This window comes from Dipodomys spectabilis, unplaced genomic scaffold (assembly GCF_019054845.1).
Source record: "Dipodomys spectabilis isolate Male_0828 unplaced genomic scaffold, ASM1905484v1 ptg000003l, whole genome shotgun sequence".
Taxonomy (NCBI): domain Eukaryota; kingdom Metazoa; phylum Chordata; class Mammalia; order Rodentia; family Heteromyidae; genus Dipodomys; species Dipodomys spectabilis.
This window is the reverse complement of record NW_024870680.1, coordinates 15,961,860-15,988,332: the sequence shown is the minus strand read 5'-3', so window position 1 is coordinate 15,988,332 and position 26,473 is coordinate 15,961,860. Positions and strand designations below refer to the sequence as shown.

Sequence of the window (26,473 nt, the reverse complement as noted above, 5' to 3'; positions counted from 1 at the left end):
GGCTACAAAGGAGCAGGTTGGTTGGACCCTCTGTGCTCTTGGTGCCCTGAGGGAGACTTGGAAGCCAGAGAAACAGCCTCTCTACCTGTGCTTAATGGGGGGGCAGTCTGATGGAGTAACACCAGAAGTGTGAGATGGAGTCTGTGGGAACCTTTTAAACAGGCCTCAGAAGAGAAATAGGATGTGTTGGCTTATCTTTAGTCTTGGAAGGTAAGTGGACTGCCTGATAAGCCTCTAGAGCATACAAGGGATGCTCAGGAAGCATGCATGCCCTCCTGATTCCCTGTAGAAGCAGGGGAGGTATTCTCTGTCCCTGTCTGTCTGTTTCTCTCTGTCTCTCTGTCTCTGTCTGTCTCTGTCTCTCTGTCTGTCTCTCTGTCTCTGTCTCTGTCTCTCAGATTAATTTGTTCCACAAGTATTCATTGGGCCTTTGCTGTGGACGAGGATCTGCTTTGGATGCTAATGGATACACCCGTGGGCAGAACGTGCTCAGTCCTGAAACAGGTCCTGCAATGAAGAGCACAGGTGATAAATGAAAACAAGAGCCTGAAGCTGGAAGCTGGGCTGGCGAATTCAGGCCTGAGCAGCTGCCTTCGCTTCCCTCAGGCTCTGTCTCCCATTTGTTTTATTCCCTGCTTACTTCCTGTTGCCTGAAGCCACTCACTAGGCAGCCCTGCTTCCTGAATGCCTAGAAAACAGCAACCTGGGGAGGATGCCAGCTGCACCCCAGGCCACCCTCTGTGTCCTCAGCCTTAGGCTGAGAATCCCTTAACTACCATGGTCCCATCTCCTTTGCTCAGTGCACCACAGTGAGTGCCATGTTCTACCCCATGCTGGCCTCATTCTTCCTCAGGGCCTGTCACCCTCACCCGGACACTTGGGCCCCAGAATTCTGCTCCGTTTCCAAGGCAGACATTGCTCTTGTATCCAAAGAGGCCTTTTCCTTCTTCCCCTAGGAATTCTTCCTCTTTTTTCCTCCTCCTCCTCTTCCTCTTCTTCCTCCTCTCCCTCTTCCTCCCCCTCTTTCTCATTCTCCTCCTTCTCTTCATCTTCCTTTTCTTCCTCTCCTTGAATTGAGCTGCTGACACAGTTGATTATCCCCAACTGGACATTGTGAAGAGGGGAGACTGCTCTTAATCACCACATCAGACAATAGCAAATCAAAACAGTGGTCTCTCATGCAGACAGCATGTTGAGAGCTGAGAGCTCCCCTTTAAATGGCTGTATTAGCTCAGTTCCTAAACTGTGTTCCATGGAACATCAGGAAGACCTTAAGAGGGTACATGCAAACAAAAACAACCCCGCAATGTCCACACTGAAATGATTGGAGAAACTTTGAGTTAATTCAAGATAAATAAGATTTCCACCACACAAGCCCTCCCAAGTTGAATATGTACTGGTAGGAGGATCACAGGACCTGTCTCCCAAACCCCTTTGTGCAGAGAAGCTCACAGAGAAGAGAAAACGCACATTGAGAAATACTGTCCTAGACTAATGGATTGCTCCAGAAGTTATACTTGTCTATGTCCTGGCAAGTAGTAGTGAGGTATGAATACCAGGATGGACATTGACTCCTACCCAGCTCTGCCTCTTTCTAGCTAGTACCATTTTTCATCAGGATTCTCTTGACTGTGAATGACAGTTATCAGCAGGGGTTGTTTTTTATTACTATCATAACCACAGCTCCTGAGGTGTTTCCAGGATAGAGTGGCCCTTAGAGAATGCACTTTTTCTCTATTTCCTACTCACCATGTTCAGCATGTTTCTTATCTCCTCTTGAAGTCACAGGATGGCTATGATATAACCTCAAGCAAAACACAGAAACAGAGAAACCCAGGGGAAGGGCATTTCCTCTTACATGTCCTTACTATTTATTTGTAACAAGAAAAAGGCTTTATGGATGCCCTTTACACACACGCATATCTGCTGAAGTCTTCACAGGCCCAGAGGCCTAGTAAGGTGACCAGTCCTCCCAGTTTGTCTAGAACTGAAGAGTTCTGGGCATGCAGGGAGTAATAGAAGGAATGGATCACACGGCTGCCTAAGCCAATCATTCCACAACAGAGTAGGGGTAGATAAATGGGGTAGATCAATCAGGACCTAGGAGCTCAAAAGTAGATTATCTTTCCTAAATACAGAGTTGTGGACACTTATATAACTCCTTTCTCTCTCCCTCTTTCTCTCTTTTTCCTTCCTCCCTCCCTCTTTCTCCCCTCTCTGTTTGTTTGTTTTTTCTTTCTTTCTTTCATGCCAGTACTGGGGCTTGAACTCAGGGCCTGTCCCCTAACTTTTTTTTGTTTTGGTCGGTTGTGGGGCTTGAACTCTGGGCTTCGGTGCTGTCCCTCGGCTCTTCAGCTAAAGGGGAGCGCTCTACCGCTTGAGCCACAGCGCCACTTCCCCTAACTTTTTTTTAACTAAGGCTAACACTGCTACTTTAGCCACAGTTCCACTTCCAGCTTTTTGGTGGCTAATTAGAGATGAGATTTTCATAGACTTTGCTTTCTGTGCAGGCTTTGAACTGGGAACCTCAGACCTCAGCCTTATGAGTAACTAGAATTACAGGACTGAGCCACTAATCCTTGGATTTTTTTTTTTTTTTTATCAGTCATGGGGCCTGACCTCTGGGCCTGAGTGCCATCCCTGAGCTCTTCAGCTTAAGGCTAGCGCTCTACCACTTGAGCCACAGCGCCACTTCCAGTTTTCTGGTGGTTTATTGGAGATTAGAGTTTCACGGACATTCTTGCTCGGGCTGGCTTTGAACCAAAATCCTCAGATTTCAGCCTCCTGAGTAGCTAGGATTACAGGCATGAGCCACCAGCGCCTGGCTAGATTGTTTTTTTATTTCTTGAGATCGTGTCTTGCTATATAGCCTAGGCTGTCCACAAACTCAAAATCCACCAGCCTCAGCTTACTGATTTCTGGGATTACAGGTACACATCACCACACCCAGCTACAATGATTTTTTAATCATAGTACCTCACATGAGTATGTGGGCTTGTTCCATGTACTAAAACACACTTTCCTCATGGAAAATTTCCCCAGCAGAGTCTTCTCCCAAAACACATATCAAAAAAGTTCCTTGTCAACTGGGCACCATTAGCTCATACCTATAATCCTAGCTACTCAGGAGGCTGAGATCTGAGGATTTTGGTTCAAAGCCAGCCTGGGCAGGAAAGTCTGTGCAACTCTTATCTCCAATTAACCAACAAAAAGCCTGAAGTGGAGCTATAGCTCAAGTGGCAGAATATTAGCATTAAGCAAAAAAGCTCAGGGACAGTGCAGGATCCTGAGTTCAAGCTCTAATATTGGCGCGCGAGACACACACACACACACACACACACACACACACACACACACACACACAGCCCTTATCAATGGTTAGTTTTTCAGTCCTGTATAGATTCTAGCCTCTCTTTTTATGCCACAGCCTTCCCTAGTAGAATGTTCTATGTCAAGGAACAGATTCAGAAAATTTCCAGCCATGGTTAGTTCATTTTTGTTTCACTTTTTACTGCATGGTCTCATACTCAGCCAGGCCAGCAAACTTTGTCTATAAGAAGTGTACTAATGGGGCTGGGAAGGTGGCTCAGTGGTAGAGCGCTTGCTTTGCATGCCTGAGGCCCTGGGTTCGATTCCTCAGCACCATATAAGCAATAAGAAAAAAGCCGGAAGTGGCGCTGTGGCTCAAGTGGTAGAGCACTAGCCTTGAGCTGAAGAGCTGAGGGACAGCGCCCAGGCCCAGAGTTCAGGCCCCATGACCGGACCCCAGAAAAAAAAAAAAAAAAAGAAGTGTACTAATACCTCCATTTGGATGATATCTCTTCAAAATCTTTAGTCTCCCTTCTGATATTTGTATCTAATAGTTTGTTTTTCCTTCTCCTTCTCTCCTTCTCCTTCTTTGCATGCTCACCTGTGTGTGTGTGTGTGTGTGTGTGTGTATTTGTGTGTGTGTGTGTGAGACAGAGACAGAGAGAGAGAGAGAGACAGAGAAAGAGAGAGAGAGAGAGAGAGAGACAGAGACAGAGAAAGAGAGAGAGGGAATATCCTGAGGGCCTGGTTGCTGTCTCCTGAGCTTTTTTGTTCAAAGCTAGTGCTCTATCATGAGTCATAGCTTCACTTCTGGCTTTTGGGTGGTTAATTGGAGACAAGAGTCTCATAGACTTTTCTACCTGGGCTGGCTTTGAACCATGATCCTCAGACCTCAGCCTTCTGAATTTAGCTTGGATTATAGGCATGAGCTGCCAGTGCCTGGTTAGTAGTCCATCTCTTATCAAGATTTTCTTCCCTTTCTCTTTCAGCAGAGCTTTGGCATCTGGGTACTCAGGAAGAAAACCTCATGGAAGCATCTTCAACATGAGATCATCTTTGACAGAACAAGTCTACGGCAGCCAATACTTTTCATATTGACTTTTCCCTGATTGCCAGTTTTGTTGTATTTAACATTAAGAATGTCCATCTTAGCTGGGAATGTGGCTTAGTGGTAGAATGCTTGCCTAGCATGTATGAAGCCTTGGGTTCAATTCCTCAGTACCACACACAGAAAAAGCTGGAAGTGGTGCTGTGGCCCAAGTGGTAGAGTGCTAGCCTTGAGCAAAAGAAGCTCAGGGACAGTGCCTAGGCCCTGAGTTTGGACTCCAGGACTGGCCAAAACAAAAAACAAAAACAAAAAAAGAATGTTCATCTCCCCAAAGTAGCTTCCTCACCAAACTCCACAAACTGGGGGTTTCTATCATTTATCACCCCATGAGTTTGCCTTCCCTGATCATGGACCTCTCTCATCCAATATGCATATCTTACAAGTGTAACCATAGTCCAATTCCACCATCAGGCCAGCTTCCCAGTCAGCAAAAATGAGCATGGTTGCTAATGTGTTTAAAGGTACATTGATGGCAATTTCTGATTATCATTCACTAGGTAGCTACTTCAAGATTTCTTTCTCAGCGATTTTTTTTGTTGGTCCACACGTAGAATTATATTGAATTATGTATTTTATTTTATTTTAATTTTTAATTTTTTTGAGTGGTCATGTGTCTTAAACTCAGGGCCTTAGTACTGTCCCTGAACTCTTCAGCTCAAGGCTAGTGCTTTACTATTTGAACCACAGCGCCACTTCCAGCTTTTTCTGTTTATGTGGTGCTGAGGAATTGAACCCAGGGTGTCATGCATGCCAGGCATGTACTCTACCACTGAGCTACCTTCCCAGCTCCTAATTTATTTAAAAAATACTTTATTGTTGTTTTAGAGGTGACATACAGCAGGGTTACCTTTTCATATGTCAGGTAATAAGTGTGTTTCCTTTCCCATAGTGTCATCTGTTTCCTCTTTCTCTCCCATTCCCTCCCTCCCATCTCCACCCACGAGTTGCAGAGTTCACTTTCATCAATGTCCAGTGCAGCCGGTGCACTCCACTGCTGCATTTTTCCATTCTTGGTAGTTGAATTATTTAATAACCCTCTCTTCCATCTTTTTTATATTTCAAAAACTAATATGCCAGCTGGATATGGTGGCACATGCTTGTGATCCTAGCTCTCAGGAGAATGAAGTAGGAGGGTCATGAGTTTGAGACCAACCCAGGCTACATAGGAGGACACTTTCTCTAACAACAAAACATATTTGCTGATGGATAGCACCATTTCTTGCTTGAAATTGTGTTCTGAATGTATTCCTATTGGAAACCATAGAGCTGATGTCACCAACAATAATAGCAAAAATTAATGCTTTTCATAAGGAAAGCAACCACCACAAAGAAATAGAACCCCTCAAAGAAGGTGGTATTTTGCCAGTGATAGCTAAAGTCGGTGTGGACCAGTAACGTTAGTACATTTATTTTCTAGCCTGATGGTCAAAGTGTGTGGCTTTTTTGTTGTTTGTTTTTTAACATCAGGACAGACTATGCCAAAGCTACTGAGACAGCTTTGCAAATAGAGTCTCATACACCTGCCTTCCAGGGGATAATGATGATGACATAGCTCACAAGATTAGAAATCCTGAAGGTGTTTGCATCGTTAGTTCTTGCTTCTGTTCTCAAAAGAGAAAGCCTTAACATTCTGTTTGATCTCATGTCTGAGTCATTACATACCAGCTTAAAATACAGCAGATGAGTCAATGTCACTGATAAACTGTCTAGTTTAAATTGCAAGTTGAATTTATGTTTCTTTCTATGAGTTAAATTCTTCCCTCACTGGCAGTCCTTGTTTGAGTATCCTAATCTGTTTTACAAATGCCTCAGTACCTACAAATCCACTAAGGAGACCAACTACACCTGGTAAGTCTCCACATGAGCAAGTATTGGAATTAGACTAAAATTGATCAAATATCTCTCTTGAAATAATCATAAGCTAGCTGTGCATTGGCCTGTAAGATGATACTTCCCTGTAAGTGAGATAATGCTTACCTGTGAACTGGACATCTGGCTTTGTCTACCTCTACAGCCTCTCCAGTGCCTGGCCAGGAACAACACATAGTATTTTTTCAATAAATACATGCTGAACTAATTAGTACATTCTCCAATTAATTAACTAATTAATTAATTTTGTAAGCCACCCCAGAGGGCAAGACCCTCCTTGATGCCAGAGCCCATAACCTCTACCACTCCCTACCACCAGCCAAATTCTTTTTTTCTTCCTTCCTTCGTTCCTTCCTTCTTTCCTTCTTTCCTTCCTTCCTTCGTTCCTTCCTTCCCTTCTTTCTCTTTCTTTCTCTTTTTCTCTCTCTCCCTTTCTCTTTCTTTTTCTCTGTCTTTGTCTTTCTCTTTCTCTCTCCCTTTCTCTTTCTTTCTTTCTTTCTTCTTTTCTTCCTTTCTTCCTTTCTTTCCTGAGGCTTGAACTCTGGTCCTGGGCACTGTCCCTGAGCTTTTATGCTAGCACTCTACCACTTCAGCCACAGCTCCACTTCTTTTTTTTTTTTTTTTGTAGTTTAGGGTAGAAAAGAATCTCACCTGCTTTACTGTCCAGGATGGCTTTGAACCATGATCCTCAGATCTCAGCCTCCTGAGTAGCAGCATCTAGCTATACCCAAATTCTTCCTCAGAAGGGCTCTGGGCCAGCCCTTAGGAAGGCCTGTTTGAAGCACATCCAACAATTTAGAAGACTGTCATGGAAAACTATTCTCCGAATGGGTGAATACAAAATAGGGCCTTTGTTAGTCACTAGGAAAACTCAGGGATATTAAATCACAGGTCCATCGTGTAGGAACAGTTTTTGTTAAGGGAGAATTTTCCACGGGTGATATTTCAAAAATGAATTTGATGACACTATAATATAAATGTGGTCAGCTTTGTCTGCCTCGCTTCTCTATGTCCTAATCATGGTGAAAATCATTTGGCACTGGAGTTCTGTTGGCATCTGGGAAACTAGTTTGTTATGATTGATTCTCAAGGCGGGTCATGCTGGCATGATTCTACCGTGAATGTGATTTCTTTTGATGGGAGGCTGACAGTTCATCAGGCAGACATAGCTCTGCGGAGCAGACTATTGCCTTCTGTTGAATGAGGTGACTCTTGCATGACCACGATTACCACTGAGATATTCCTGCAGATATGTAGGCCAGCCCGGTCTCCACAGGAGATACAATCACTCTCATTGGATTTTTAATAACAGAGACTAAGATTTCATTTATGTATTCAGTGTTTTCTTTTGTGGAGTGCATACTGTCTTATATTCTTTTTAATTGTTGTTGTGAAGGTGATGTATAGAGGGGTTGCAGTTATATAAGTCAGACAATGAATACATTTCTTTTTGGACAATGTCACCCCTTCCCTCGCTCTCTCCCAGTTTTTCCCTCCTGTTCCCACCCACAAGTTGTACAGTTCATTTTCAGCATAGTGTCTAGTGAGTACTACTGCTGCATTTGTTCATCCTTTATCCAACATTTCTGTGCCCCCCCCATTACCCACCCAAAGACAGATAAAGGAACAAACAAGATAAAAAGAAAATAAAAGCAACAACAAAGAAAAAGCTCTTGTTTCCATTTCCTGGAGTTCATTTTAATAAATATTATTCTTATATTCTGTTATTTTTATATTCATATACATATATATATGGATGATAAGAATATAGAAATAAACAAGACAGTTTCCCCTTCAAGGCACTGAGGTTGTATGGAAGGAAACAGGCAATTACTACCAATGGGATTTGCTTTGAGAGATTCACATCTATCAGGATTCTCAGTCATCCAGGCTTACTTAGTGCAGCTACATACCCAAAACCCAAAACAAACAAACAAATAGGGATGATGTGGCCAGCCAGACCATAGGAATTATCTAGTGGAAACAACATCATCGCCCTGCCAACTCTAACTTGGCACCTATATGAAGCATTAAGTATTAGAAGCACTCAGACACTTTTTTGGTGCCAGTCCTGGGGCTTGAACTCAAGACCTGAGTGTTATCTCACAGCTTTTTTTGCTCAAGGCTAGTGATCTACCACTTGAGCCACAACCCCACTTCTGGCTTTTTGCTGGTTAACTAGAAATAAGAGTCTCATGGACTTTTCTGCCTGGGCTGGCTGATCTCAGATCTCAGCCTCCTGAGTAGCTAGGATTACAGGCATGAATCACCAGCACTTAGCTATACCCAGACACTTTTTTTTTTTTGGGGGGGGGGGGGGTCCGGTCGTGGGGCCTGAACTCTGGGCCTGGGCGCTGTCCCTCAGCTCTTCAGCTCAAGGCTAGCGCTCTACCACTTGAGCCACAGTACCACTTACGGCTTTTTTCTTTTTGCTTATGTGGTGCTGAGGAATCGAACCCAGGGCCTCAGGCATGCAAGGCAAGCGCTCTACCACTGAGCCAACTTCCCCGCCCTATACCCAGACACTTTAATCACAGCTCCTTATGGATCTTTCTATCTATCTGCATGCAGTCATCAGTGCCCATGATTTGTTTTCCCATCCACACCTGATCAGGGGTACCTTCTTGACAGAGCTTCAGTTATACATGAAACCCAAGCTGTGGGGGAGTTGGGAAAATGTCATTTTATTGTTCTAATCCTGAGTGGGGCCTGAGGTTGATGACTTAAGAGAACAAAAATGCCAATATGGGACAGGGAGCAGGAATTGTGGATCAGGTTGGTACCCACCTTTGCTCTGCCTTTGGATCTTGGTGTGGTTTTGGAAGTTCCTCCTTCTTCGTGGGCCTTAATTTCCCTGTTTGACTCTGACCCTGAGGATGTTCTTTCAGCTCTATTTTCTCTGAGGGAGGCTCCTGAGCTGAGCCTCAGTTTCCCTTGCTACCAAGAGGGAAATCTGACCTGCCCTTTTGCCTGAGAGATTTAAAAAAAAAATCTTTCCCTCCAAGCAATATTAAGAATACACAAGGAGGTCCCTCGCACTTTGTGTGGCTCCGGCTCCTGCCTGGTCCACCCTTAAGTGCCGATGTCACAGATACCTCATTTAACATGTCCTCCCAGCCGGGGACCAGCCGCCCTGCCTGGCCTGAGGAACTGGGCATGGACTTTGCAGTAGAGGATAGACTCACGGCTCTGGAGTTTGGATGCAGGCGCTACCAATTCCTAGCAGTGTGGCCCTAGACAGGTCACATGACCTCTTAGAGCGACAGTTTCCAATCTATATAAGGGAGTTGCTCCTAATAAACACAGGAAAGAGCCCTAATTGGCTTCTACAGCTTGGCTCAGCTCAGGCTACTCCTTCCTTTCTCCCTGGATCCAGTGCCATGATCTTGGCTCCACATACCTTTGGCAATGCCTAGATGGGTGTCAGCAGTTTTGGAGATGGCCCACGAGGTGGGGGAACATACTAGAAAACTTCCCGTCCAGCCTTTCCCCTCCTATTCTCCGAAAGCTTCAGTCCATCCAATCCAGCCCAGCATAACTTCCCATTTCTAATGGCCTTCACCAACTCATGCCACTCTGGGAGCTGAGCTCAAGACTTGGACAGTAGTTTTCTTCAAGACCTAGCACTTCTCTTCTACCTGACCCAGACCTAAAGCTGCTGCAGATGGAGGGGTACGGCCAGCGATCTGGGCCAGGGGAGTCTTCAGACTTGGAAATATATTCTTTTCCTTATACACTCACTTTGGAACCTCCAAGCCCTATCTCCATTGTTCCTAAGAAGGATTCCGCCTTTCTAAAGGTTTTGTGGCTGCCAGTTTCCCCTGCACCAAGCCTGCCTGTAGTCCCTTTAACTACGCCTACTTGTCAAGTGAGCTATCCATTTTTACTCGTCAGTGTTCTTTACATGCAATCAACATCTACATTCTTATAGCCCTAGATGATGATGATGATGATGATGATGATGATGATGATGGTGGTGGTGATGGTGGTGGTGGTGGTGGTGGTGATTTTGCTGCTGATACTGGAACTTGAACTCAGGATCTAGGTATTGCCCCCTAGCTGTTTTGCTTAAGGCTCATGCTCTACCACTTAGACATACCTCCACTTCTGGCTTTTTGCTGGTTAATTGGAGATGAGTCTTCTGGATTTGTCTGCTCAGGCTTATTTCAAACTGTCATCCTCAGATCTCAGCTTTCTGAGTAACTGGAATTACAGGTGTGATCCATGGGGAGATATATATATATATATATATATATATATATATATATATATATATATATATATCCAAGTGTGGATCTATGGGCCATGGGGCACATATATATATGTATATATGTATACATATATATGTATATATGTATGTATATATGTATACATATATATGTATATATGTATGTATATATGTATACATATATATGTATATATGTATGAGGGGCTCCCACATTACCATGAACAGTTTCAAAATTCTGATTTCCCACACCCTAGCCAACAGTTGACATCATTTTCCCCTCTAGTTTCTGCCAGTTTGATACACATTCATTTCTGCTTCTGTTTCTCTAGAAACCAATAAGTTTGAGCAGCTTTTCCAAATCCTTTGAGTTTCTTTTTTCTATAAATAGCTTATTCTAACGATTTCTCCCTGTTTTTTTTTTTTTTTTTTTCTGTTGAGGTTGCTGTCTTCTTGTCGGTTAGCAAGAATTTCTTATATACTCCAGATATTAGCACCTGTCAGCTTTAAACATTGCAAACAACTGCCTCTATTCTATTAGCTCTGTATTAACTGTATCCATGGTAGATGTCACTCAACAGATACCCACAATTTCAGTGTAATTGAATTTGCAAATTGTTTTTCTTGTGGCTTGTCTTCCATGCATTCAAAGTCAGTTCACATTTCTTCCCGTTATTCTTATATTTTTATCGTTCAACTGACTTCTATCTGTGTATATGACATTAACTAAAGACCCAGTGTTCTTTTTATTCTTATGAGTGAGTTTTTTTTAATCCATATTTTCCCCTAGATTGTAGTCCAACTTTTAATTAATTAATTAATTTTTGGTGCTGATGCTGGGGCTTGAGCTCAGGGCCTCACACTCTCATGAGGCATTTTTGTTGTTGTTGTTCAAATCTGTCTCTCTACCACTTAAGCCACACCTCTTCTTCCTGTGATCTCACTTTCATTGTGGACTTGTAGTTTCTGTGTCTCTTCATCTCTGAGCTTTTTATTCTGTCATAGTATGCAGGAATGAAATCCCACAGTGTAGCCCCTTCGAATACCAGGAAGTTGAAACACATCTACCATGGGGTGGAGCCTAAAAGGGTGGAGGTAAATAAAAAGAGGAATGGTGGGTGGACACTACCTTAATACTCAATGTGCATACTTGCAAACTGAACTAGGAACCATGAAGAGATTAGTAGGATAGGATGGATGGAAGGATGGGGATGGTGGGAGGGGTGACTATGATCAAGATGCATTGTACACACAAATTGATATATTAAATGGAAACCCTTGGGCTGGGAAGGTGGCTCAGTGGTAGAGAGCTTGCCTTGCATGCATCAGGCCCTGGGTTTGATTCCTCATCACCACATAAGCAAAAAGAAAAAAAGCCGGAAGTGGTGCTGTGGCTCAAGTGGTAGAGTGCTAGCCTTGAGCTGAAGAGCTGAGGGACAGCGCCCAGGCCCAGAGTTCAGGCCCCACGACCGGACCCAAAAAAAAAATAAAATAAAATAAATGTAAACCCTTTTGTACAGTTATTTGAAGAGAACCATTACAAAGTATATCCTTCTTCCACTTTTCAAACTTATTTTGCTATTGACAGACTTTTCTTTTAATATATATATTATATATATCTTTTAATATGTTATATATGATATATATATATGTCATGAAGTGTATTGAGTGGCTAAAGGGATTGAGTGATTCCCCCAATTATATTAAATAATTAGATGAATTTGGAGACAATTAGGGTTTTTTTTTTTTTTTTTTTTTGCCAGTCTTGAAGCTTTAACTATGGGCCTGGGTGCTGTCTTTGAGCTTTTGTGCTCAAGGCTAGTGCTCTACCACTGGAGCCTTAGCTCCACTTCTGTGTTGTTGTTGTTATTATTATAGTTTGGTGGAGATAGGAGTATCACAGATTTTCCTGCCCAGGCTGGCTTTGAACTGTGATCCTCAGCTATGATTCTAGCTGAAGATTAACTTTTTTTTTTTTTGGGTCCGGTTGTGGGGCCTGAACTCTGGGCCTGGGCGCTGTCCCTCAGCACTTCAGCTCAAAGCTAGTGCTCAACCACTTGAGCCACAGTGCCACTTCCGGATTTTTTCTTTTTGCTTATGTGGTGCTGGGGAATCGAACCCAGGGCCTCAGGCATGCAAGGCAAGTGCTCTACCACTGAGCCACTTTCCCAGCCCCGAAAGATTAACTTTTAATAATATTAGTTTATCCCATCCAGAGCATGGAATACTTCTCCATGTTTTCCATTAGAATTCTGGATTTTGACCTGAAGATCGCCTGTGTACTCTGGCATAAGTTAATTTCTGAAAGGCTTTATAGTTGTTTTTTTTTTTTTGGGTCCGGTCGTGGGGCCTGAACTCTGGGCCTGGGCGCTGTCCCTCAGCTCTTCAGCTCAAGGCTAGCGCTCTACCACTTGAGCCACAGCGCCACTTCTGGCTTTTTTCTTATGTGGTGCTGAGGAATCGAGCCCAGGGCCTCATGCATTACAAGCCAAGCGCTCTACTACTGAGCCACCTTCCCAGCCCTAGTTGTTGTTTTTTTTTTTAATTAGTTGTGAGGCTTGAACTCAGGACCTGGGAGCTGTCTCTGAACTTTCTCTTTTTTTCTTTTTCTTTTTGGTCTGTCGTGGGGCTTGAACTCTGGGTTTGGGCGCTGTCTCTCAGCTCTTCAGCTCAAGGCTAGCGCTCTACCACTTGAGCTATAGTGCCACTTCCAGTTTTCTAGTGGTTTATTGGCACTTAGAGTCTCATGGAGTTTCCTGCCTGGGCTGGCTTTGGACATGATCCTCAGATCTCAGCCTCCTGAGTAGCTAGGATTACAGGTGAGCCACTGGTGCCTGGCTCTGAGCTTTCTCTGAAGGCTAGCATTCTACCACTTAGAGCCACAGCACCACTTTATGTTTACTAGTAGTTAATTGGAGAGAAGAGTCTCATTACTTTTTTCCCCAGGCTGGCTTTGAACTGTGATTCTAAGATCTCAGTCTCCTAAGTAGCCAGGATTACAGGCATGAGCTACGGGTGCCCAGCTGCTTTATAGTTTCTATTGCTGTTATGAGTAGCATACTTTTATTAAAAGTGATGGAGAGGGAATCTGGGAGCTCATGCATACTAGGCAAGTGCTCTACCACTAAGCTATAATCCTAACTCCAATTTTAAAATTTATGCTTTTAAATTCATTCTTACTGCCAAAACAAAACACTATTAATTTTTTATTGCATTTCCAGTAGTATCAATAAACTTCTTATTTCTAACAGTTTGTCTGTTGATTTTTTTGTTTTCTTTTTAGACGATTACATCATCCATGAAAAATTCAGTCTCATGTGTTTCTGTCAAAATGTTTCTCTTATTTCTTTTCATTTCATCAAACATTGACCAGGATCTCTGCACTGGCTAACCAGCAGTGATGATAGTTTTTGTTTTTGTTCACAAGGGGATTATATTGACTAAAATGCTTGCTGAAGATTTTTGGAATATTACCTTTTCTAAATTAATTTATCATTGAATCCAGCTTGTTGAATTCTTTATACATAGGTATCAAGTGTATCAAATGCTATTTCCACATCAATCGAAAAAAATCATATGATTTTGTGCAGCAAGTCTATTAATATGGTGAATTACATTGATAGGTTTTTTGAAGAAAAACAAAAACTGCATTTCCTTGGGGGGAAATTTCCATCTGATGTGATTCATTTTAAAACACTTGGCTGTATCTGACTAGGCTAGTATTTCATACAGGAGTTTCAATCAAAGTTCATAGGTGAAACTGAGCTAATTTTGCATTCTGCTTTATTTTAATCAAGAGCAGATTAGTTGTATAAAATGAGCTGCCAGCTTTACTTCTTTCTGGAATAGTCTATATGGATTAGAAACTAATCACTCTTTTAAAAGTTAGTGAACTCATTTGCTCACTATATGAAAAGAATAAGTTTTTAATCTATAATGTCATTCCTTTAATATATATTTATGAGCTGGGAGTTGATAGTTCATACCTATAATCCCAGCTATTCACAAGATTGAGATTTGAGGATTGCTAACTCAGGAGGAAAAGTAAAAAAAAAAAAAAAAAAAGTAATCTCCTATTAACTAGCAAGTGGTAGAGTATCAGCTTCAAGCATAAAAGCCAAGAGAGAATATAAGGCCCTGAGTCTCTGTGCCAGCAAAAAAAGATACCTATTTGTGCAAATTTTATGTTCTGCGAATTTTATAGATTTTCCAGAAATATATTCACTTCATCCAGATTTTCCACTGCGATTCTTTATCGTGTTTTTATTTTACTTATTTTTTATCTTTTATTATGCTTTCTAATTTCTAATTTTTGTTTTATATTGAATACATTTGCATCTTTACCAGTGGTCAATCTTTATTCTTTTAAAACCTGCTGGTAGCCTTGGTGATCTTCTCTAGTTGTTATGGTTGATGGCCTGTAGATTTTTTTCTGTCCCATATTTATTAGTTCCTTCTTTTTCTCCTTTTTCTCTCCCTAGTTCTGGGCTTGGGGCACTCAAGCCCTGGGCACTGTCCCATAATTTTTTTTTTGCTTGAAACTAGTGCTGTACCACTTGAGCCATCCCTCTAATTTTATCTTTTGGTGATTAAGTTGGAGATAAGAGTTTCATGGGCTTTGCTATACAGTCTGACTTCAAACTACAATACTCAGTTTTCAGTCTCCTGAGTAGCTGGGATTACAGGTAAGCACCACCACTGCTTGGCTCTTTTGTCCTTTTGTTCAGCCTCCTGAATTGAATTCTTAGCTCATTTATTTTACTCTTTTCCTAACAAATGAATTTAAAGATACAAATGTCAGTAGATATTGCTTCGACTATTTCAAAAATGTTGATATATAGTCAGATTTCAAAAATATGATCTAGATCTAAATACTTCATTTTTATAGTTTTCTTTTTTTGGGGGGTGGGGGGGTCCGGTCTGGGGCCTGAACTCTGAGCCTGGGCACTGTCCCTCAGCTCTTCAGCTCAAGGCTAGCGCTCTACCACTTGAGTCACAGCGCCACTTCTGGCTTTTTTCTTTTGGCTTATGTGGTGCTGAGGAATCAATCCCAGGGCCTCATGCATGCAAGGCAAGCGCCCTACCACTGAGCCACCTTCCCAGCCCTTATAGTTTTATTTCTAACTTATGGGCAATTTAATGTTACATGATTTATCTTCCTAATATATGGAAATATAACAATTAATTTCTTATCAATGTCTGCTAGTATTTGTGTGGATTATACTGTGATCAGTAAACATTGTGGCCTATCGATTCTTTTGAACTTGTAGTCCATGTGTGGTCTCATCATGGTCTACTCTTCAAATATTCTGTATGTGGTATCAGACTATTCTGTCACTGTGACAATTACCTGATGAAAATGATTTAAAGAGGGAAGATTAATTTCAGCAGGTGATTTCAGAGGTTTCAATGCAGAGGGTCATGGAAACAGTACTGTGTGACAGAGAAGGCTGCTCACCTCGTGCCAGTCAGGAAGCAGAGAGAGAGAATGAGGCAGGAAAAACATTACATATATATATAAATTTATTTTTGTCGGTCATGGAGCCTGCACTCTGGGCCTGGGCGCTGTCCCTCAGCTCTTCAGTGGTAGCACTCTACCACTTGAGCCACAGGGCCACTTCTGGTGTTTTCTGCTTATGTGGTGCTGAGGAATCAAACCCAGGGCCTCATGCATGCAAGGCAAGCACTCTACCACTGAGCCACCTTCCCAGCCCCGAAAACATTAAATCTTTTAGCACCAAGTCTGCTATCTGAACCCACTATGGAGGTGGGATGTGGGCCCTAGATATCTTAAGAAGCACCTTCCCTATGGCCTTGCCATTTGCAGCTCACATGGCCTCTCTCTTGGGCTGCCTCTGCCCAGTGTCCATTACTTTCCTAGGCATCCACATCCCATGTTCCTAACAGCTCTAACTTCTTGAGGCCTCCCTTGAATCTTTAACTCAACTCTCACAGCTTTATGAATCACCCTGTCAAGGGCAACTCATAAAGAATCTAGCCTGGTCAAACATTGCCTGGCCTCTCAGGCTTTACTTTGAAATCCAAGTGGAAGCCTTTATGACCTTGCCTGCCTGAAAAACCAGCTTCACTTGGGTGATACCAAGGTTGGTTGTTAGCTCAAACAGTAGCCAGGTCATTGGCCTCACAGAGAAATAAATCTTGGTGAAAAAAGTTTTCTAGGACAAGGTGTCCCTGCCATTGCTCTCCTCTTAAGAGACTTGCAAATAAGTTTATATAGTTTTTCCTTCCTTGAAGCTAGAATTGGTGGGATCTTGTTGAGTCATGAGGTAGCCCCAAAGCATTTTTCCTATTGTCCTGATATAAAATACTTGGCTTTTTTTTTTGTAATTGTGCTAATCTCTTCAGAAATCCTGAGCCCTAACTTTACATGTTTTTTTTTTTTTTTCTGACAAAACAGCAGGTTTTTCAACTATTTCCATTATTCTTTTGGCTCCCAAGTCTCACTTTAATGCTGGTTAAGCCGGGCTTAATCCTAGCTACTCAGGAGGCTGAGATCTGAGGATCACGGTTCAAAGCCAGCCGGGGCAGGAGAGACCGTGAGACTCCTATCTCCAATAAACCACCAGAAAACCGGAAGTGACTCTGTAGCTCAAGTGGTAGAGCGCTCGCTTTGAGCTGAAGAGCTGAGGGACAGCGCCCAGGCCCAGAGTTCAAGCCCCACGACCGACCAAAAAAAAAAAAAAATGCTGGTTAAAACCAGCAGTATCTCTGCAACAGCCTGAATGTTGGGTTGCCTTGAATTTTCTCTGATAGATTAGTTCAGTCTATCACTTTTAAACTTTGGTTCCCAGCAAAGTTTTAGGGCATGGGCAAAATATCAATATTTTTATTTTGGTCATAGTGTAACATAAATGGCCTCTGGTCAAATTATCAATAGAGTCTTTGTTTCCATGAGTACCGTCTTTACTGTCCACAATCCTACTAGCATTGTCTTCTGAGCTCCCACCAGAATCACCCATTAAACTCCATTTATAGCACTCTAGGCTTTCTCAGCCTGCATCTCCAAGCTTTTTCAGATTCTTCCCACACCTGTTCCAAAGGCTTCTGAGACACAGCGATAGATCCAATTCCAGTACTAAATCTGCACTAGAAAATAGATTTTCTTCCCCTCCTCCCCCAGTCGAGACTCAGATTTTCTACAAGAACAGAAAAAATATGTTTATTGGATTTTCAAATTTATTTGGAAGATAGGTGGTTCAGTGACGGCAGTCTGTATGCTGGAGACCCAGGGAACCTGATGGCTACTCAGTCCAAGAAGTCCAAAAAGCTTTAGAACAAGAGGAATCAATGATACAGTCCCAGTCTGAGGATGAAGTTTTGGAAGTTTCTGGAAGTTGCTGGTCTGCATGTGAAAGGCTGAAGAAGCTGGAATCCGATGTCTATAATTGATGGCAGCAGCAACAGATGCACTCACTCAGGAAGAATGGAGTTTACACATGCTAGCTGGATTCCTTTTTTTTCGGCTTTCATTCCACTGAGTCTCCAGCCTCTTGGATGGTGCCTCCCACATTTAGGGCTGGTCTTTTCTCTTTAGTTGCTGTCCTTCATGTCCATCACCTCTGGAAACACCTTCAGAGATACACTCTACTATCCTAGATGTTGACCATCACTCTGCATGTGCAGTGTGGGGAATATGTACATATATTCTTGGCTCTACCATTTTGCGTTCTAACTAGTATGTGAATGAAGTTGATTAAATTTTCTTTTTAGGTGATCTGCATTTTCTGTCTGGAAGTTTTTAGAATTTCCTCTTTTTATTGGTGGTCTTAAATTTGTGAAATAATATATTTGATTCTCTGATCTTATTTATTTACTTCCTTATTTTTATTTATTTGTTTGTTCATTTGTTTATTTTGCCAATCCTGGGGCTTGAACTCAGGGCCTGGGCATTGTCCCTGAGCTTCTTTTGCTCAAGGCTAGCACTCTACCACTTGAGCCACAGTGTCACTTCTGGCTTTTTCTGTTGATGTGGTACTGAGGAATTGAACCTAGGGCTTCATGCATGCTAGGCAAACACCACCACTAAGCCACAATCTCAGCTCCTCTAATCCCTTTCAATCTTAAAGGTTTTATTTATATCCTTTTTTAAACTTTTATGCTTTATGGGGCTTGAACTCAGGGTCTTATTCTCTCCCTTAGCTTTTTCATTCAAAGCTGGCTTTCCTTTACTACTTGAGTTACTTCTCAACTTGTGGATTTTGTTGGATAATGGGAGATAAGTGTCTCTCAGATTTTGTTTGTTTGTTTTTTTTGGGTCCGGTCCTGGGGCCTGAACTCTGGGCCTGGGTGCTGTCCCTCAGATCTTCAGCTCAAGGCTAGCGCTCTACCACTTGAGCCACAATGCCACTTCCGGCTTTTTTCTTTTTGCTTATGTGGTGCTGAGGAATCAAACCCAGGGCCTCTGGCATGCAAGGCATGCATTCTACCACTGAGCCACCTTCCCAGCCCCAGTGTCTCTCAGATTTAACTGTCTGAGCTACCTTCAAACCAAGATTCTTGGATTTCAACCTGTTAAGTAGCCAGGATTACAGGCTTAAGCCACCCATGCCTGTCTCTGTCCACTCTTTTCAACAGCTATTTCTTCCTATTTTTCCCCTCATCTGGGATGTTTACTATACAAATGTCGTCATCTCTATATTTCACAATATATTTCTTCTCATACTTTCTATTTCTCTCTTTCTCACTTTGAAACAGGGTCTTGCTATGTAGTCTAGGATGGCCTAGAATTGGCTGCATAGGCTGGGCTAGATGAACTCAATTCTCCTCCTGCCTCTGCCTCCCAAGTGCTCAGATTGCAGGCCTGCACCACCAGGCCTGGCATTATACTTTCTATTTCTTGATCCCTTTCCTATTGCCTTGGTCAAGCTGATTATCCCCATAGAACCCACCCTGCTCAACGCAGCTATTGCCTTCTGTACTCCAACTATTTTTTCATACCTGATAATTCTGTTTGGCTCTTTTTAAAATGATTTGTTGTTCTTACCTCATGTTGCTGTTATTTTGTCTTACCTCCTTAAATAAATTTAAAGCATTTATTTTAAATTCAGAGCCCATCTGTTCCAGTAAGTCTGCTTTAGATGGTGTTATCTAGTTCTCTCTCTCTCTCTCTCTCTCTCTCTTTGGTCGTGGGGCTTGAACTCTGGGCCTGAAAGTTGTCCCTCAGCTCTTCAGCTCAAGGTTAGTGCTCTCTACCACTTGAGCTACAGCGCCACTTCCGGTTTTCTGGTGGTTTATTGGAGATAGGAGTTTCACGGACTTTCCTGCCCGGGCTAGCTTTGAACCATGATCCTCAGATCTCAGCCTCCTGAGTAGCTAGGATTACAGGCATGAGCCACTGGAACCCGGCTTTAGTTCTCTTTTAGTCAGTGTATGCTTTTGACCTATGACTGTATTTCCCTTAGGGGGTGCTGTGTTTCAGAATGTGAAATTTGCCCTGCGAATGAGCTGTAGGCAGGCCCTGATCTGTATTGGTGTCCGGACTTTAAGATGAGGGGCCGAGTTCCACACAGCCACTATGAGACACTGTGATTCAGACCCTTCAGAAGGCAGGCAATCTCAAGAGTAGGCATCTTGCTGGAAGAGCAGAGCTTCAAGGGGCAGACAATGATGAATTGTTCAGTCTCATGGGTGATTCAAGTGTTCTCTTTCCAACCCAGTGTTTCACTCTAATCCCTACCCCATCCATCTCATGATGCTGCCATTAGTCCCTAGAATCCCATAGCTCTATAGTTTCTTCAGGGATGATACAGGGACTGAAAGGAGCAGCCATCTTGACAGGAAGCCATCACCCACCTGTTCTTACACCTGACTCACCCACCTCTAACTTCAGTGATGAGTTCTGTTTCCTGTATGGGCTCATCCAAGTATTACCTCCCAGAATCACCTGGCTAACCTGTTCATACCCAGCTACATAAGCTTTCCAGAATGGGGTGCCCTCCCTCTCATTACCTTTCTATATCCTAAAGGCCTTCAGTGGGATTCCTCATTTCCAGGACAGGAAAATGAAGATCGGTGAGGAATCCTAATGCTCATCCTGCTAGGAGAGACAGAAAAGCCCTGGAAAGCTTGTGAAGAGAGCCGAGAAGTGTGGGTGCCAGTGTGCAGTGACAACTCTTGCTCTGTTTCAGGAATGAATGCAGAAGTGTGAACTTCTGTCAGGCAAGGGCCCTTCGATGTCCCCCATCCTCCCCACACCTGTCCATACTGCTTCCCCATTTCCTCTCTCCCCCCAGGTGCTGCCTAGAGCCTGGCCTTGGGGCAGTGGCTGTTCTGCTTCCCCCAGGGATCCAGCTTCTGCTCAGTGCCCACCCCCCCATCATTTCCCTGGACCTGCACCCTGGCAAGAGGCTGTGAAAATAGCATCTCTCAGCTTACTCTGACTCATGGCCACCTCCTGTTCTCCTGGACTCACTTCCTCTCCTTATATCAGGACCCCACCCTCACCCCAAGCCCTACTTACTCTGACTCAAGGAGAGTGAACACAGCTCTCCACCCTTCCCCTCTTCCCAGGCTCTTCTCTTGATCTGTCTACAATGTCTTCATCTCCTGTCCCACCTGTCTTCCTTCCCAAACTTAAAGACACTCCTGACTTGCATCCCCTGCTCCTGCTCTGCATCTCCCACCCCAGGAGCATGTGACCAAGGCTTGCTGTGCCCTCTAGTACCAGTGTTGCTCACACCTGACCAAAGGCTGGCCATGTGTTCCATAGGGAAGGCCACTCAGCAGGCACTCACCATGAGACCATGAGGTCTGCCTGAGGAGACCTCATGGACCTTGGTCTTGTTCGGAGACAGGAGCTGCAGGCCCTGTGTGGGCTGTAGCGTCTGTGTATAGAGGTGTGAAAGAATGAGTATGTGAGGCTGTGTGTCAGCCACTGTATGACAGGGTGATATATGAGTGGACAAGAGTGAGAAGAGCCTCCCAACACTCCCCCAGGAGCCCTTCTCTGACCTCAGGGGAAGTGAGGATTGCGAGGATGCAGTGCCACCTGGTGGCTACATCTTGAACTACAGGCTACAAGCCGTTTCTCCTTCCTCCCTGCCCCCCAACACACACACACACACACACACACACACACACACACACACACACTTTCTATAGGGTCCAGCCAACTTGCTTGTCATCTGGATACCCCATGATGGTCCTGTAGAGATTGAAGATGGAAGCCTTCTCCTGAGTTGCCTTCTAGCCCAGAGAAAGGGCTTCCAGAGGGAGGCAGACAGGTAGGCCTTAGACCCTAGCCTTGATAGATTACTTAAGTTCTCTAAACCTCTTAGTTGCAAAATGGGTTGATAGCATTTGTCTTTCTTCTCCCAGTGCCAAGGTATGGTAGAAGTGGGACTGGCAAGCCACTACAACTCTTCATTAGGGTACAGGGACCCCACCTTCCAGGGCAATCTTTTCTCTTTTCTCCATTCCATGGTCACCAAGTCCTGCAGATCCAACCTCTCCTGGGTCCCCTCCTCACTCATCCCCTGGATAGCACTGCACTTACAGCATACTCTCATAGCTCTGCTGTCCAATAGGCACTTTCTAGAATGCATGTGTGAGTCACTGGTTTACTGACAGGCTGGCTGAGAGTAAAGGCAAGTTCCACAGGCTGGTGCTCGGGCCCATTATGGCAGGCTTGATCCCCCTCCACCTTTCCACCCTTCCACAGCCACTGCTCCCTTCTCTGTGCTTTCCTCTGTACAGTTGCTTCTACTACCAGTGTCTATCTCCTTTGCCTGCAGGAAAATAGCACCTGCTCATCTCTCCACCCTTGCTATGATTCTTCTCAGTTGTGATTCTGCCTGGACTCCCCCCCCCCCCCCCCCAAGCCCTGGCATCTAGGAGGCTTGTCATAGCCTGTGACTGAGTTCTGATCCCTCTCTTTCAGCAAGCTGTGAGAGCCTCCAGACTAGGCCCAGAGATGAAGTCAGCTCTGGGCTCAGCCCAGGGTTCTACAGCACAAGGGATCTATGTGTGAGTTGTTCACTTATGGGTGATGAGGGATGTGTCAGCATGGACCTTAAGGGAGGGCTAGACTGGTTAGGGACAGACAGAAGACCCAGAGTTGAGGGGACAGCACGGTCCCTAGTGTCATGAGTGTCATAGGGTCACTCATGACCAAAGCAGGTTAACACAGAAGGAGTAAAAGAAGCCCTAGTCGAGTGCCAGTGGCTCACGCCTGTAATCCTAGCTACTCAGTAGGCTGAGATCTGAGGATTGTGGTTCAAAGCCAGCCCAGGCAGGAACGTCTGTGAGACTCTTATATCCAATAAACCACCAGAAAACTGGAAGTGGCTCCATGGCTCAAGTGGTAGAGCGCTAGCCTTGAGCTGAAGAGCTGAGGGACAGCGCCCAGGCCCAGAGTTCAAGCCCTACGACGACCACCAACAACAACAAAAAAGCCCTAGAAGGAGGTCTAGGCCACCTCCTCCAGGAGGAATCCCTGACTGCTTCAACCTTCCACTTACCCCATCCTTCATCATCTGGCCCTTCCCCCAACAGGTCTATGATACCTCCCTCCCTCCCTCCCAGAAGAGGATTTTTTTTTTAAGCCCCAGGAGTGAGCAGCTCTAAAAAGAGCATTTGCTTTCCCCACTTTGGCTTCCCCTCTACCCCATACATAAAGTCCACAGACAGCCCCCCTGGGGAAAGGTTGGTAGAAAGAAATAGATTTATTCTCATGTACAAAGCAGTCAGCCCACGGGACCACATACAACAGGTGCACAGAGTCCTAGAAAAACGCATCTCTCTAAAGGCAACTCAGTAGGTAAGGCAGGTGGCCCCTCCCCTGCCCACAACACACACAGAAGGAAACAGAATAGAGAAGCCAGCATCTGAGCTCACCCAAGAGACCCAGCCCTTGGGAGTCTCCCAAGCCCTGGGGCACAGGTGGATATGGCCTTGAAGAGGAGAGAAGCCTGGCTGGGCCTTTCTTGGTCGGCAGAAATGAGAGAGGGGGCTCAGGCCAAGGGGGGACTCTCAGGGGGGACATTGAGGGACTCCAAGTTGGGCATTCTGTGCCCTAGGCTGGCAGAGATGTTCCCACTGCCTCTGCTGGGACTCCATGATGCTGTAAGAATGTGAATTTCAGGCAAGGCTTAGAGAACCAATGATCTCACTGTCCTGTTTTGCCCAGAGAGGGTAGGAAGTTGCCCTGGATCCTACAGCTAGCAAGAAACAGCTAACACACTTGGGCCTGTCTCCCAGTGGAGGACCCTTCCTGTCTCTCCACTCATCTGTTTTCCGCCTGAGCCCCTCTCCCAGAGCACTGAGCTGCCAGGCTGGTGGCCTTCTCCTTGGGAACACCCAGGTCCCAATGCCACCAGAGACACAGAGGAGTCCTCAGGGCTTTTGCTCATGGCTGCTTCTAGTCCTCCAGCAAGAGTTGGAGAGTGTTTCCCACCCTATGCTCAAACAGGTGTCCCCCTTACCCTTCTACGAGGAATCCTGGACACCCCCAAAGGATAGAGGTCTGCAGGAGAAATGGCCACAAATCTGGTGGGGGCAGGAATAGGGCACAGAAGGATCCACCAGGACTGCTCAGAGAAAGAGTGACTTGGGGGGGAGTCTTGTCAGGGTATAGTCAGAGGTGCAGCACAGAGGGGCCTGGTCACCCTGCTGTTCTCCGAGAAATGGCAAAGTCCTGCTAGGCTAGAAGTCTTGCTTCCATTCTATGGACAAGAAAGCTGAGGCCCAGGAAGAGCAATACTCAGTGCCCAGCTCACACAGGAAGTCCTGGTCTAGCAGCCAGGACCCATGGCTCTGGTTCCCAGTGCTTCAGGCCAGACTGGTAGAGGGCTGTGGAGGAGAGCTGGGCAGGAGGATCCTGGGAGGGCATCACTCAGCGTCCAGGCTGCAGCAGCCATTGACAGGGCCCCTCGTGCCATCCAAATCAGGCACCTCATATTCCTCATCCAGGAAGTCCAGCGAGTTGTTGCTTGGGAGGCCGCGGATGGTAAACTTGTGGGACACTTTGGTCCAATGCTCACGGTTGGAGGCCACGCGCTCATACAGCTCTGCTGCCTTGGGGAACAGGTCTTGTAACAGCCTGGGGATATGTAGGAGTAGAGTTAGAAGTCAACAATCAAAGCATGGCTGGGTACTGGTGGCTCATGCCTGTAATCCTAGCTCCTCAGGAAGCTGAGATCTCAGGATCACAGTTCAAGGCCAGCCTGGGCAGGTAAGTCTATGAGACTCTGATCTCCAATAAACTACCAGAAAACCGGAAGTGGAGCTGTGGCTCAAAGTGGTAGAGTGTTAGCCTTGAGTTACAAACCTAAGACAGAGTACTCAGGCTCTGGATTCAAGCCCCAGTACCAGTAACATCCCTCCCTCTCCTCCTCCCCCCCCCCCCCCCGCCCCACAGCATATTGACAGCAATAAAGATGAAGGCTGTACCACAGGTAGGACTGGCACAGGGAGGCCACAGGACAGGCACAGGAAAGCTTGATGGTCTCCACTGGGGACCAAGGATGAAGTGAAGAACCTGCTTAGCAACGTGGCAGGACAAGCCGTGGGTCAGTTGGAGCTGGGCCAGTCCAAACTCAGTAAGCTGTCCACAGCTGGCCCTTGCCTGTCCTGCCATCTCTCTGTGCAAGGCTCCCAGCTGGGCTCACAGCTCACTCACTTGTAGATAGGCATTGCGATGTGCTCCATGAAGCTGATCTGCAGCTCAGGGATGTAGGCCTTCTCCCGGTCCATCATCTCCATTGGCCTGTTGCCCATGGCCTTCTCCTGTGGGTACCAGGTCTTCAGGCCTGCTCTCTTATTCCTCCCCCTCAGGTCCCAGGCAGGTCGGGTTAACCTCAGCCTCCTCCCGGCTGCAAACTAGGGGCCCAACCTCAACCTGGGCATCCTGAGGTCATGCCACACGTACCAAGTCTCCCTGGGAGAAGAATTCTTTGTAGATCAGCTCCTGAAAGGAAACACTCTCATTATTTCCAAAGGATGGAATCCATCCAGGCCTATGCCTTGGACAGTAAACTATGGCCCAGTGACATACCCCACTGAGTGCCTGACAATAGGATGGCCCTCAATGGGGTGAAGTAGCTGGGTGCTAGCCTACCTTTCACTAGCCTCTCACACTTGCTGTGTGGGTCCCATTAAGCCTGTGCCCCTCTCTGAGTCTTCATCAGTCACCCTGAGATGGTCTAGCTTTCTCTCCTCAAGTACAGCCAAGCTGAGCTCAGCACACAGAGTGTTCAGGGAGGTCCCCAGAGTGAACAGGGTGTGTAGCCTGTGCCTTCCTGAGGAGGGAAGCACTTACTGCGATCTTCCGGGTGGTCTTCCAGCCCTTGGTCTGGTCAGAAAGGTCACAAGAGGTCATCAGGAGGCAGAGGAGGAGCCGGTGGTGCTGTTTGTTGGTTTGGTCATAGCCCACTGTGTAAGAATGACAAGGTCAAAGAGAGGGGTCTTGTCTCTGTGTCCCCTCTGAGGACAAATCTAGGACTAGCACCAAAGTAGCTCCCTGATAGGAGCCAAGGGGCCAGGTACGATCATCTTGGAGAAAGGAGATGGGTCCCCTGGCAGCTCCCCATCTGGACTGCCCATCTCCCACCAGGGCTGACAGCAAGCACCTTCAGCCATCTTCTGGAGGTCTTTGAAGATGCGGAGGTGGTGGGCCAGGTCTGTGGCCAGGATGATGTCTCGCATCAGGTCCAGCATGCGCTGATAGTCCTGGGGCAAGCCAGGGGAGGGGTGTCATGGCCTCCTGATGGACATGCCCCACCCGTTGTCTTCCCGCCCACCCCCATGCTGCTTCTGTTCCTGTATCAGCCAGCTCCCACCCTTCCCCTCTGATCCTGGCTCATCACCTTCCGGGAGAAGTGATCGAAGATGTTGCAGCCGTGGGTGTTGAGGATGGCGATGGCCTGAGCAAAGTGGTGCCTCTGAAGGGACAGGAGGGGGGAGGGGCTTCACTGGGGCAGAGGCGTCCCTGACCTCTGACCCCA

General features: G+C 45.4%; 1 protein-coding gene across 2 annotated transcripts in view; it reads right to left on the bottom strand.

The window, feature by feature from the left end:
* Positions 1-23,175: 23,175 nt before the first annotated feature.
* Pde2a (phosphodiesterase 2A) overlaps positions 23,176-26,473 on the bottom strand; it is a 62,053-nt gene continuing 58,755 nt past the window's right edge. For both annotated transcript variants that reach the window (XM_042688638.1, XM_042688647.1), the window contains 6 exons: positions 26,336-26,410; positions 26,099-26,198; positions 25,789-25,901; positions 25,399-25,437; positions 25,150-25,256; positions 23,176-24,570 (listed from right to left, as the gene is read on the bottom strand). In XM_042688638.1, coding sequence (XP_042544572.1) covers positions 24,360-24,570; positions 25,150-25,256; positions 25,399-25,437; positions 25,789-25,901; positions 26,099-26,198; positions 26,336-26,410 — 645 coding nt within the window. In that variant the 3' untranslated portion in view covers positions 23,176-24,359. The remainder of the gene's footprint in view (positions 24,571-25,149; positions 25,257-25,398; positions 25,438-25,788; positions 25,902-26,098; positions 26,199-26,335; positions 26,411-26,473) is intronic.